This window comes from Cetorhinus maximus, chromosome 12, assembly GCF_964194155.1.
Source record: "Cetorhinus maximus chromosome 12, sCetMax3.hap1.1, whole genome shotgun sequence".
NCBI classification, from domain to species: domain Eukaryota; kingdom Metazoa; phylum Chordata; class Chondrichthyes; order Lamniformes; family Cetorhinidae; genus Cetorhinus; species Cetorhinus maximus.
In genome coordinates, this window is record NC_135890.1 from 67787369 (window position 1) to 67801340 (window position 13972).

Consider the following 13972-nt stretch of genomic DNA (forward strand, 5'->3'; position numbering starts at 1 on the left):
ATGGTGACATTCAGGGTAGAAAGCAGGACGAGCAAGGTACAGATAGTCCTAGTGGGGGTGGGGTGGGGGGAAGGGATCGAAATAGGCTAAAAGGTAGAGATAAAACAATGGATGGAAATACATTTAAAAATAATGGAAATAGGTGGGAAAAGAAAAATATAGATAAATTATTGGAAAAAGGGGGATCGGAAAGTGGGTGGGGATGGAGGGGAGAGTTCATGATCTAAAGTTGAACTCAATATTCAGTCCAGAAGGCTGTAAAGTGCCTAATCGGAAGATGAGGTGCTGTTCCTCCAGTTTGCGTTGAGCTTCACTGGAACATTGCAGCAGGCCAAGGACGGACATGTGGGCATGAGAGCAGGGTGGAGTGTTGAAGTGCCAAGCGACAGGGAGGTCTGGGTCATGCTTGCGCACAGACCGAAGGTGTTCCGCAAAGCGGTCACCCAATCAGCGTTTGGTCTCTCCAATGTAGAGGAAACCGCATTTGGAGCAGCAAATGCAGTAGACTAAATTGAGGGAAGTGCAAGTGAAATGCTGCTTCACTTGAAAGGAGTGTTTGGGCCCTTGGACGAGGAGGAGGGGGGAAGTAAAGGGGGAAGGTGTTGCAACTTCTGCAGTTGCATGGGAAGGTGCCGTGGGAGGGGGTTGAGGTGTAGGGGGTGATGGAGGAGTGGACCGGGGTGTCCCAGAGAGAACGATCCATGCGGAATGTCGCCAGGGGGTGAAGGGAAAATGTGTTTGGTGGTGGCATCATGCTGGAGTTGGTGGAAATGGCGGAGGATGATCCTTTGAATGTGGAGGCTGGTGGGGTGATAAGTGAGGACAAGGGGGACCCTATCATGGTTCTGAGAGGGAGAGGAAGGTGTGAGGGCGGATGCACGGGAGATGGGCCGGACACGGTTGAGGGCCCTGTCAACCACCGTGGGTGGAAAACCTCAGTGAAGGAAAAAGCAAGACATGTCAGAGGAACTGTTTTTGAAAGTGGCATCATCAGAACAGATGCAATGGAGGTGAAGGAACTGAGAGAATGGGATGGAGTCCTTACAGGAAGCGGGGTGTGAGGAGCTGTAGTCGAGGTAGCTGTGGGAGTCGGTAGGCTTGTAATGAATATTGGTGGACAGTCTATTGTCAGAAATTGAAATAGAGAGGTCAAGGAAGGGAAGGGAAGTGTCAGAGATAAACCATGTGAAAATGATGGAGGGGTGGAAATTGGAAGCAAAGTTAATAAATTTTTCCAGGTCCAGACAAGAGCATGAAGCAGCGCCGAAGCAATCATCGATGTACCGGAGAAAGAGTTGTGGGAGGGGGCTGGAGTAGGACTGGAACAAGGAATGTTCCACATACCCCATAAAGAGACAGGCATAACTGGGGCCCATGCGGGTACCCATAGCCACACCTTTTATTTGGAGGAAGTGAGAGGAGTTTAAGGAGAAATTATTCAGTGAGAGAACAAGTTCAGCTAGATGGAGGAGAGTAGTGGTGGATGGGGATTGTTTGGGCCTCTGTTCGAGGAAGAAGCGGAGAACCATCAGACCATCCCCGTGGGGGATGGAGGTGTAGAGGGATGATGATATTTGACATCATATCAACAATTTCCAGTTCCCTGGCCCCAACCGCCTCCTCTTCACCATGGACGTCCAATCCTTCTACACCTTCATCCCACACGTCCAAGGGCCCAAATATTCCTTTCAAGTGAAGCACTTGCACTTCCCTCAAGTTATTCTGCTGCATTCGCTGCTCCCAATGCGGTTTCCTCTACATTGGAGAGACCAAACACAGACTGGGTGACCGCTTTGTGGAACACCTTCGGTCTGTCCGCAAGCATGACCCAGACCTCCCTGTCGCTTGCCATTTCAACACTCCACCCTGCTCTCATGCCCTCATGTCCATCCTTGGCTTGCTGCAATTTTCCAGTGATGCTCAACGTAAACTGGAGGAACAGCACCTCATCTTCTTACTAGGCACTTTACAGCCTTCTGGACTGAATATTGAGTTCAACAACTTTAGATCATGAACTCTCTCCTCCATCCCCACCCACTTTCCGATCACCCACTTTCCGATCCCCCTTTTTCCAATAATTTATCTATATTTTTCTTTTCCCACCTATGTCAATTATTTTAAAATATATTTCCATCCATTGTTTTATCTCTACCTTTTAGCCTATTTCAATCCCCCCACCCCACCCCCACTAGGACTATCTGTACCTTGCTCGTCCTGCTTTCTACCCTTAATGTTACCATTAGCACATTTCTTAGCTAATTTCACCGCCATCATCACCTCTTTGTCCTTTTGTCTGTGACATCTTTTGCCAATCTCCACCTATCACTGGCCCTCTACACAGCTCTACCTGTCCCACCGCCCCCCCCCCCCCCCCCCCCTAAACCAGCTTATATTTCACCTCTTTTCTATTTTTCTTTAGTTCTGTTGAAGAGTCATACAGACTCGAAACGTTAACTGTGTTCCTCTCCGCAGATGCTGTCAGACCTGCTGAGTTTTTCCAGGTATTTTTGTTTTTGTTAGCCATATAAATACTGTGGCTACAAGAGCAGGTCAGAGACTAGGAATTCTGCAGCGAGTAACTCACCTCCTGACTCCCCAAAGCCTGGGCACCACCTAAAAGGCACAAGTCAAGAGTGTGATGGAATACTCTCCACTTGCCTGAATTAATGCAGCTGCAACAACACTCAAGAACCTTGACACCATCCAGGACATAGCAGCCCGCCTGATTGGGACCCCTTCCACAAACATTCACTTGCTCCACCACCGATGCACAGTAGCAGCGGTGTGTACTATCTACAAGATGCACTGCAGAAACTCACCAAGGTTCCTTAGCTAGCACCTTCCAAACCCATGACTGCTACCATCTAGAAGGACAAGGGCAGTAGATAAATGGGAACACCACCACCTGGAAGTTCCCCTCCAAGTCACTTACCATCTTGACTTGGAAATATATCGCTGTTCCTTCAATGTTACTGTGTCAATATCTTGGAACTCCTTTCCTAACAGCACTGCAGGTGTAGTTACACCACATGGACTGCAGAGGTTCAAGAAGGCAGCTCACCATCACCTTCTCAAGGGCAATTAGGGCTGGGCAATAAAAGCAGGCCTAGCCAGTGATGCCCACATCCCGTAAATGAATTTTTAAAAATCTGTCAGAGTTCGGTCCACCTGTAAATCTAGTTTTGCAGTTCCTTGGGTGCCTTTTTAGACTCAACTGCCTTTGAATTTGGGACTGAATGCAATTTGGTCAAATTATGTTTTCTTTCTGAATCCAGATGTTGATGTTGATTGGAAACAGAAAAGGCTCAATACAGATCCTTGGATCATTCTACTCAATACATTTACACCAGCCTGATGATTCCTCTTTTCCAGCAAATTCCTTATTTACCTCCAGGTTTTGCCAGATAAAAGTCCCTGATTAAATATTTCTGTTCTCAGATCTCCAATAGGAAGCTTTCTGATTACATGCCTTTTAGGCAATTCTATATTTCTAATGGCCCATTTAGAATAGGATAGTTTCCTGGTCATCAGTTTTGGTAGACTAACCCTTTCTTGATTTTTTAGTGTCTGCTCTTTCCGTGGAGGTCCTTGTTCGTTACCCAGTGGGGATAATAAGGGCTCACCACTGTTTCACTTGAATAGCAGCCTTTCATGTGCAACATGAGCAACTTTCAGCTTTCTGGTAATCGGTATGTTAGGTCAAGGTCCTTCCTCTATCAAATTGAGATGTTACTTAAAGTGGGAGAGCAGATAGGATCTCTCTCAGGAAGATATAATAATTTTCATAATGTTATTGGAATTTATTGTGTAGAGTAATAGTGGGTTCTGCAAGCATGGGCTGGTTGGTACGGTCTGTACCTTGCCCTTTACGAACAGCGGCTGGGACATGCTGTTTGATATGATCTGCCAGTCTTTGGGAGGTATGGCCTATATACCTAGCATCACTGGCACTGAAATTCATATACTACATTACTCATTTGTGTGATAGGCAGAATGTCTTTTTGGCTTGACGGCAGCATCCTGTTAGGGGTGAATATTACTCGTGTTGCTATTACATAGTAGCAACGTGAAACAGCTGGCTTCACCTGTTGCTCAAAGTTTTGAGATACCTTGCCCTTCCAGGGTATCTGAGGTAGGCTGGGCACTTATCAGGGCTGAAAGTGACGGTCTTAGCCCATTCATGAGTTTATGTGATATACAGCGCAAAATGACCTCATCAGGGTAGCCATTATCCACAGGATGCCTTTGATGCCCCTATTTCAACATCAAGCTTGCATGGTGAGCAAATGATGCAGGCCCTATTTACACGGTTGCAGATAAAGCCAATCTTATAGCGTGTGGAACTGTAAGAATCCCAATGAGTATATTGACCAGTGAAGGTAGGCTTAAATGTCTTAATGAGCTCCATCCTGCACTCAAATTCAGATTTGAAATGAGAAACCTGCCAGGGGGTAGAGAACCACAGTCTACTGCAAGCCTACCTTCAGTGGCACAACATCATGCTCGACAACATCCTGCCTCCATTGCCAACCCTGCCAATATTCTTGAGGGCAGGAGTAGAGGGGGCTAGAGGATAGGAAAGTGAAGTCACCCATATTGTTAATTGGGTGTATTTAGGCAATTAATCAGCTCCTTAAGGATTCGCCTTCTAAGATATTGAAATTTTCGCAGGGATGGGAGGCCATTGGGAGCTGTTCAGAGCTGAACTGCATCAGCCATTCGAGAACACAATTCAACAGAATGGATAAAGTTTTATTGATTGAAAAAGGTGGAAAGTTTGAAGAAAATTTATGTTAATAACTCTAACATTTCCCTATCCTATCTGGGGTTTCAGCTCTCCATCTGCATGGACCAATTTGAAGATTCAGATGCTTTCATTTACTTTGAACCATGCATAGAAGGCAGCTATAGTAACGGCCAGAACATGGTCTGCTTCCCTGGTGTCCGACCTCCATTCCCCCCCTCCCCCCAACCACTAACTGGCTGCCACTCCTGGCCCCATACTAATTAACCCCTCACCTCCCAAATTCCACCTTGTCAGCCAAAATCCGTTCCCTTAACTTTGTTTCTCTCTCCAAGGATTCTGCCAGACCTGCTTCCTATTTCCAGCAATTTCTGTTGATGTTACATCTGCAATGTTGTAGGGAGTTCCAGGATTTTGACCTGGTGGTGATGAAGGAAAAGCAATATATTCCAAAATCAAGATTGTGCATAATGTGGAAGAGAACCCATTGACTTCATATTTACTAGTGTTCCGCAATGCCACATTCAGTTAAGTATTGCTTTCACAGCCACTGACTGAGCTGGCCAAGCCCTGAATGACATGTATGTCAGATTGGGCCTGCGGCAGATGGCGAGAGAACCAACATGAGAGAAAACCTGCTTGACCTCATCAATCCACCTGCCATAGATGCATCTGTCCATAGCAGTATTAGCTGAAGTAACCATTGCATCAAGGGCAGTCACATTCACTGCTCTTAGAATTCAGTTCTTATGTCCATGTTTGAACCAAGGCTGTAATGAAGTTTGGAGGTGAGGGGCTCTGGTAATACTGAAACTAAGTATCTGTGAGAAGACTGTTGCTAATGATTGAAAATGTGTGAATCGAGTTGGCTGAAACTTGGCATCTGTGATATTGAGGACCTCAGGAAGAGGCCGAGATGAATTATCCACTCGGCACTTCTGGCTGAAAATACTTGCATACTTGTATTATGTTTCCACATGTTGGGTTCAGCCATCATTGAGGATGGGCATCCAGGGAGCTTTCTCCTCCCATCAGTTGTTTAATTATCCACCACCATTCACGACTGTTTGTTGCAGGACTGCAGATTTGATCTGATCTCCTATGCTTTGGCTTCACTGGGTTGGCCTCTCTTTTTCAGCCGCTGCTCTCGGCACGCTCTTCTACACTTCTCATTGAACCAGGGTTGAACCTCTGACTAGATGGCAATGGTAGAGTGAGGAATAATCTAAGTCACGAGGTCACAGATTGCGGCCTCATGAATGTCCAGTTTTGAGCTACTACATCTGTTCTGAATATATCTTATTTAGCATGGTTGTAGTGCCACATGACACCATGGATGGTGCAATCAGTGTGAAGACTGATTTCATCTCCACAAGGACTGCGCAGTGGTTACTTCAACCCATACTGCCAGAGACAGATGCGTGAGGACAAAGTCAAGTAGATTTTCTTGCACAGTGGTTCTCTCACCACCTGTCTCAGGTCCAGTATGAGATATAGATCATTCAGGATTTGGCCAGCTCAGTCAGTAGTAGTGCTACCGAGCCACTCTTGGTGATGATCATTGAAGTCCCTCACCAAGAATACATTATGTGTCCTTGCTACTCTCAATGCTTCTTCCAAGTGGTGTTCGAATGGCAAAATACTGATTTCAGCTGAGGGAAGGCAGTAAGTGGTAACCAGCAAGAGATTTTCTTAATAATAAAAACAAAAAGCTAAAAGCTACTGCGGATGCCGGAAATCCAAAACAAAAACAGAATTACCTGGAAAAACTCAGCAAGTCTGGCAGCATCGGCGGAGAAGAAATCAGTTAACGTTTCGAGCCTTCATGGCCCTTCGGCAGAACTGGAGCATAGTTAGAAGAAGGGAGAAATATAAATTGGTTTTCTTGTCAATGTTTCACCTGAAGCTATGAGACTTCATGGGGTCTGGAGTCAATGTTGAGGACCCGCCAGGGGAACTTCCTCCTTACTGTACACCACTGCGCTGCCACCTCTGCTGGACCTGTCCTGCCAGTGGGACAGGACATACCCAAGGATTGTGATGGTGGTGTCCAACGCACTGGCTATAAGGTATGAATTAGTGAGTATGACTATGTCAGGCTGTTTTTTGACTAGTCTGTGGGACTGTTCTCCCAATTTTTGCACCAATCTCAGGATTTAGTGAGAACTTTGGAGTTTCGGCTGGGAAGGGTGTGCCTTTGTCACAGTTGGTGCTTAGGTTAATGCCATTTGGTCTGTCCACTTTTCTTTATATAGGACTCTTCATTTTTTTTTTTGATACAATTTGGTCATTTGTTAGGCCATTTCAGAGGGCAGTTAAGAGTCAACTATATTGTTGTGGGCCTGGAATTACAAATGCAACAGAGGGGCTAAGGATGGCAAATTGCCTTCCTGTTATGGAACAGCCAAAGGTAAATGCTAAGTTGTTCAAATCCCAAAGGGAAACTTGAAACAACTGCTTCAACTTGTTCTTCAATTTGTAAAAATTTTGAATTGTGTGCCTTGAATTCAGTAGTGATAGAGCCACCAAGTCTTATAGGTTTTTACAAAACTAGATTAAACATTTATTAACAAGAAAAAAGATTTTTAAGCACACACACATATCTACAAATAACTGCTATAATAACTTCTAAATACCATAATTAATTTAACTCCCAGTTACACTTTCATTAAGGCAACAGTAAGACACACAGATTTTAAAAGACCCAGGCAAGGTGACACATGATACCCTGAACCAGTCGAATTCAAAGTGAGTTTTCTTAACTTCAGTTCTTTGAAGACAGCAGCTTGAAGGCTTTTCACACTTATTAGATCTTAAAATGGCTACCCTTACACACAGTCTTCACTCCTTTATACATATTTTCCCCTTGAATGCATATACCCATTGTTTCACTATGTCTTTGCACTTTACCTTTCTGATCATACAAATTTAGCATTTTATCAGTAATTTTTGGGAAAAATAAACGCGCTGTTTCTAAACTTAACCTGGCTAGGTGAACTTTTCACCCCTCCTTTGAAACCAATTTGGTCTGGTTTATTTAAAAATGCAAGTGTTCTTTGATACCTATGTTTACCTACTTAACATTTCCAACCTAGCTCATCTTCTACCAGATCAAAACCTTCAGACCAGCTGCCTTTAATCCAATTAAGTCTCACACACACACACACACACACACACACATACAGACACATATACCTCTATTTTACAATAACTTCCAATAACATTATGAGAATTATTATATCTTTCTGACACTTCCTTAAAAAATGTTAGAAATATCTACAGTAATGATTGATCCTAACATTACTCCATCTATTGGACTCCATGGTCAAAATTTTCTGTTTGGCAGGCAGGGGGAGCAGGTGCTGACACGGGTGGGTGTGGACCTGATCGCTGCCCGCGATCAGGGCTGTGCCGCCATTTTGCGCGGGCGGGCCGATTAAGGCCCGCCCAGTGCATTTCCGACTCCCGTGGAGAGCGGGAGTGTGAAGTTTGCGGCGGGTGTGTACAGACCACCGGGTCCAATGGCGACCCAGCAATCTGTTTAAAAGAAGACCTGGTAGCCTCCTATAGGCTGCTCACTATGGCCAGCTGCAGGTCATACCGCAGGGGGTCTGCTCAGCAGGTCCAATGTTGAGGGAAGGGCAGAGGAGGAGGGCAGGCTGCAGGGTCTGCCCCAGGAGATGGGTTCTCCCCCGCACCATGTGTTGCTCTTAGTCACACATGACTAGTCTGGGGGCAACTTGCAGGAGATGCAGCTAGGCGCATACTCAGAACTGCACCACATGTCCTATTTATGGTGATGAGGTTGTGGAAGGGGAGCCTCAAGGTGCCGTGGTCAAGAGTCACCTGCTGCCCTCGGCGCCGCACCCAGTTGAGCTCCTTGCCATGGGAGCTAAGACCATGTGTTTATTAAAGTGATGGACACAGAATGTGTCCAAGATGGACGTTGTGGGTGGGGTTGGGAGCAGTACTTTATTTTTGTGACCGATCAGCAGTATCGTGGAGAGGAGGCACTGGAGGCCCAAGATAGGCCACTGTGGTTGGGGTGCAGCGTGTGCATGCAGAGTACATGTACAATTAGCCCCAATGAATGGTCTTCTCTGTTTTGCAGGAGAAAAATGCACACAATGCCTCTGAATGTTTGTGCACTGCAGGCGGCCAGGCCCAGTTGGTGATATTGAGCCGTTTTGAGCAGGAGGCCCTGGAGCTTGAAAGGCGCCATGCGCCCAGGTCCACAGGTGTTGGTGGGGCTGGGGCGGTGCGGCCAGGTATTTGAGGTCCACAGTGACATCTGCTCTGTCTTCCTACCATCCAAAGCAGCGATGATTGTTGGAATCGTTAATGCAGCAACACTGCTCATTCACAGACTGATAGAGTCAGCGGTGTGGGTCATAAACAAAGGTCCCTCAGCCCTTCGAAGTTGCGCATGTCAAGCACCTTGCAAAGTCACCATATCCCATTTCTGACCACTATCCCCATGGCCTTGTATGCCATGGCATCGCAACTGCACATCCAAATACTTATTACATGTTAGGAGGGTTTCTGCATCCACCACCCTTTCAGGCAGTGCGTTCCACATTACTGTGTGCAAAAGTTCCTCATCACCTCACCTGTCAACCTCATGCCCCTTACCTTAAATCAATGCCACCAGGTTACTCATCCCTCCGCCAAAGGGGAAAATTTGCTTTCTGTCCTATTCTGTCCTTGTTCTATGCCCCTTATAATGTTATGAAGCTCAATAATGTCGCTCCTCAATTTCCTGTGCTCCACAGCAAATATCCCCAGTCTATGCTATGTGTCCTCATAACTCCAACTCTCCAGCCCAGCCAGCATCCTGGTCAGCGACCTCTGTACTCTCTCCACTCCAATCACATCCCTCCCTGAAGCGCTGATCAGAACTACACGCAGAACTACAGCTGTGGCCTCGGCAGCATTTTCTGCACTTGCAACATGACCTCCCTGTTCCTACATTCTGTTCCTTGGCTAATAAAGGCAAGTATGACATTTACCTTCTTAAACGTCTTATGTACCTGTCCTGTTACCTTAATGGGTCTGTCGACATGCCCAGCAAGTTCCCTCTGATCCTCCTTACTTTCCATGGTCCTACCATTCCTCGTGTATTCCCGTACCTTGTTTGTCCTGCCCAAGTGCATCACCTCACACTTATCCACATAACATTCCATTTGGCATTCCTTAGGCCATCTGACCAGCCCGTCTGTATCCGCCTGTAATGTTTGGGCCTCCTCCTGACCATTTGTCACCCCACCAATATTCGTCTCCTTAGGTTCTGGAAGGTTGAGCGTATAATGAGCTTGGGGGAAAGGGATGAAGTGTGTCACTGTGTGGATGCTAACTGATCCACTGTCCTTGTTATTTTCAGCATCATCAGAGGCTGGCGACCAGGCTCGATTCCAGATGCCCCCTCTCACACCGGAGGGCCCTGAACTGTCACCTGCGTCACACCATTTCTGTGAGGCAGGCACCAGCGCAGACACTAGCACATCGTTGGGAATTGCAACATCGGCTAGTGTCCCGTGGTACAGTGGAGACAGCACTTCACAATCGCTGGAGGAAATGGCAGCGACAGAGTGCCGATGGCGCCAGCAGCTGGAGGACTGCAGGGGACCAGGCATATGCTGAGTCGGTGCGTGATGATGTGCCTCTGGAGTCGTCCATGATGCAGCAGCTGCAGGAAATGCGGCCGGGTGTGCGGGAGCATCTGGGAGTGTTGCGTGAGACTGTTGACCCTAGATTAGGGAATTATTATTTATTGCTGTTGTAAAAACGTTTTGCTTTCATTTTTGACTATATGATGGATAAAATTAAATCCAGATGTGTTACCATGGCTGAGGGTGGCTCCTTTGTGCTGCATTTGTATGCTTTAGTGTTTGAGTGGACATTAAGGCTGATGTCCAAAGCCTTTAGTTGCAGCTGATGAAGTGGCAGATGTAGCACTGAAGTGCTGCGTATGGAAGTGCCAGGCAATGCTGGTCCTGCTGATCCATTTGTATGGAGCTAGCTGAAGGTTCATTGGATTAAAGTCTCCCAGGTGTCCCTGCCTCCTTGGTGTAGTGCTGGGTCAGCGTTCAGCCCCTCATCATTGCCCTGTGTTTCCTTATCCTCCGAATCATTGCTGGACTCATCGTGTGCAGCCGCATCCATTGTGTCAACGTCTTCATCGTCCACTGTGTCCCCTTTTCCAGCGCAAGATTGTGGAGAGCGCAGCATGCAACCACTATTACCAACACACGATCTGGGGGGTATTGGAGTGCACCACCTGAGCGGTCCAGGCTTTGGAAGCGCATCTTGAGAAGACCGATGGTTCTCTCCACCACAGCCCTTGTGGTGCTCTGGCTCCTACTGTTCCACTCCTCAGCTTCTGTTCTTGGATGGTGGAGAGGCGTCATGAGCCACCTTCTGAGGGGATAGCCCTTGTCACCCAGTAGCCATCCATCCAGCCAGGCTGGAGCACTGAAGAGCCCCGGCACCTGGGAGTGTCTGAGGATGTAGGCGTCATTGGAGCTGCCTGGGTACCTTGCACAAACTTGTAAAATCAGCATCCTGTGATCACACACTATCTGCACGTTCATGGAGTGGAAGCCCTTCCTGTTGACGAAGGCACCCGGCTCACCTGCTGGTGCCTTGATGGCCACATATGTACAGTCTATAGCACCCTGGATGCGGGGGAAGCCAGCAATGGCTGCGAAGCCTCTGGCTCGCTGTGTCTGACTTGCCTGGTCGCAGCGGAAATGGATGAAGGTCAAATGCCCGTCTGAACAGAGCATCTGTAACCTGCTTGACACAAGTGTGGACAGCTGATTGGGAGACACCGCAAAGGTCACCCACCGAGCCCTTGAAGGAGCCAGAGGCATAGAAGTTGAGGGCAACTGTGACCTTCAGAGCCGTTGGCATGTGGTGTCCATCCACACAGTTAGGGGAGATCTCAAGGCCAGTCATCTGACAGATGTGGTTGACTGTCCCCTTGACAGTCGGAGCCTCAGACATATTGAGGTAGCTGCTTCGCCGCCTGTATACCCTGGCAGCAGGATAGTGGCATCTTCTGCGGCCCCTTCCACCTTGGACTACCTCTTGGCCCAGCACCCCTGGTGGCTGCGCCTGTACTCCCAAAGGTGGCTCCCCTGGAGGCTGATTGTGCACTCCTGGCCTCCTCCTTATTCTAGCCCTCCCTTCCTCCTCAGAGGATCTGGCTCCAGTGGACATGTCAGAACCCATACCCAGATAAAAGGAGGCCTCCGAAATGCTGCAGGCCCGATAAAGGTTCCTGACTGAAGAGTGCTGAACTGAAGGTTCAAAGGACAGAGAAAGCTGCTGGAATTCGTTCTGAACTGTTGCAGATCAAACTTTCTGCAATAAATAGTCACAGACCAGATCGACAACCCCACTGAGCCCTCTTATCCCACCCGTGGATGAGTTTTATTAAAAAGTCTCTTACCCGAGCCGAAGATTGCACGGGTGCCTGAAAATCGACATCGATTGCCGATTTAAGGGCCTTAACTAGCCCGTTAATTAATGGCGGGCATGCGTCGCACTTCATCGCGTGCCTGCCCAATGAAATATCGCGATGGTGCGCGGTGACGTCGGGGCGCTCGCCCGCACGTCTCCCAGAATATTCTGCTCTGTATAATGATGTGATGTAGAATTTACAGCACAGGAACAGGAATTAAAGACCATACTGATAGGGTGATAGAAGGCTCACATGGACGTTAAACACCAGCAACTGGCCCCTGCCAGTGTTTATGGTCCAGGTGAGCCTTCTCCCACCCTATCAGCATGGTATTCTATTCCTTTCTCTCATCTAACCTCTTTTTAAATGCATCTACACTATTCATCTCAGCCACTCCTTTTGTTAACAAGGTCCACATTCTAACCACTCTCTGGGGAAGACATTTGTCCTAAATTCCTTCTATTAATTTGTGAACTTTAGTTAGATAATGATTTGTCTTAATTTTCTTTCTATTTGCAGGCTATAATTTTACTCCAGACAGTGTTTCCTCTCCAGAACAGAAGGCCCTGACATATCACCGAATAGTTGAAGCCTTTAAATTTGCATATGCAAAGAGAAGCATGTTGGGAGATCCACGATTTGTCAACCTGACTGAGGTAAACTACCAGTTCAAATATTGTTCAGTCAATCAAAAGTTGTTCTTCTTGCTGGTACCTGTACTGTCACACTGCTTGCTGAACCAGTTGTCATTAGAGACTGTTCCACCTTGCATGTACATGAATGCTTCTTAGGGTATGTCCAGGTGTTTGTGTGCATGTGGCACTGGACAAGCACCTAGGTTCCTGCTGTAATCTCCTGTCAGTGAGGCTTCCAGGAGTTTGGCTATGCTATGGGTTTGGAATACTGATTGGAGACACCAATTTCATTGATAATAAGATGTTTGTTGTAGGTGTGAATGTTGGTAGTTGCCACTTGGAAGCAATGCAACCATTGTTAGCTTTCTACTAATAATTTTCATTTTTCATAAAAGGAATAGAGTTCTGTCTGGGAATAATGAAACTATTGCTGATCTGGAATGTGTCTTTGAGGCGATACTTTGCTGCATGACAATCCCTCTTAAAGATCATAATTTGTAAATATCACAATCTTACTAGATCTGGTAGTTCAGATTCTGGACTTATCCACCAGTGCGTCAAAAGAGCTTGGACAAGATGTTATCAAAATTCTAAACCTGTGAAATTCAAACAGAAAAATCTGGCGGGTGTGTGAAAAATTGGTGCAAATAGGGAAGAGGGACCTCAGTTAAAGAGAAACTGAGATTGTTCTCATTAGAGCCGAGAAGGTTGAGGTGAGATTTAGTAAAGGTGTTCAAAATTAGAAAGTATTTTGATAGAGTGAATAAGGAGAGACCTTCTTCCACAGGCAGGAGGGTCAGTAACCAGAGAACAGGATGATGGATGAAAACACCAAAGATGAGAACAATTTTTACACAGCAAGTTTTTAAAAAATTTATTTCCTGGATGTGATATCACTGGCAAGGCCAGCATTTGTTGCCTATCCTAATTGTCCTTGTGAAGATGATGGTGAGCCGCCCTCTTGAACTGCTGAGGTCCATCTGGTGCAGGTACATCCACAGTGCTATTAGGAAGCAAGCTTCAGAATTTTGATCTCGCAATGGTGAAGGAATGCTGATATAGTTCCAAGTCAGGATGGGGTGTGGCTTGAAGGGGAACTTGCTGGTCTTCCCATGCGTGTGCTGTGCT

At 46.7% G+C, this 13972-nt stretch overlaps 1 protein-coding gene across 2 annotated transcripts in view; it reads left to right on the forward strand.

Moving 5' to 3' along the window:
* LOC144687086 (glutathione hydrolase 1 proenzyme-like) overlaps nt 1-13972 on the forward strand; it is a 111266-nt gene that overhangs the window by 56902 nt on the left and 40392 nt on the right. For both annotated transcript variants that reach the window (XM_078552847.1, XM_078552848.1), the window contains one exon: nt 12729-12865. In XM_078552847.1, the coding sequence (XP_078408973.1) occupies nt 12729-12865 (137 nt within the window). The remainder of the gene's footprint in view (nt 1-12728; nt 12866-13972) is intronic.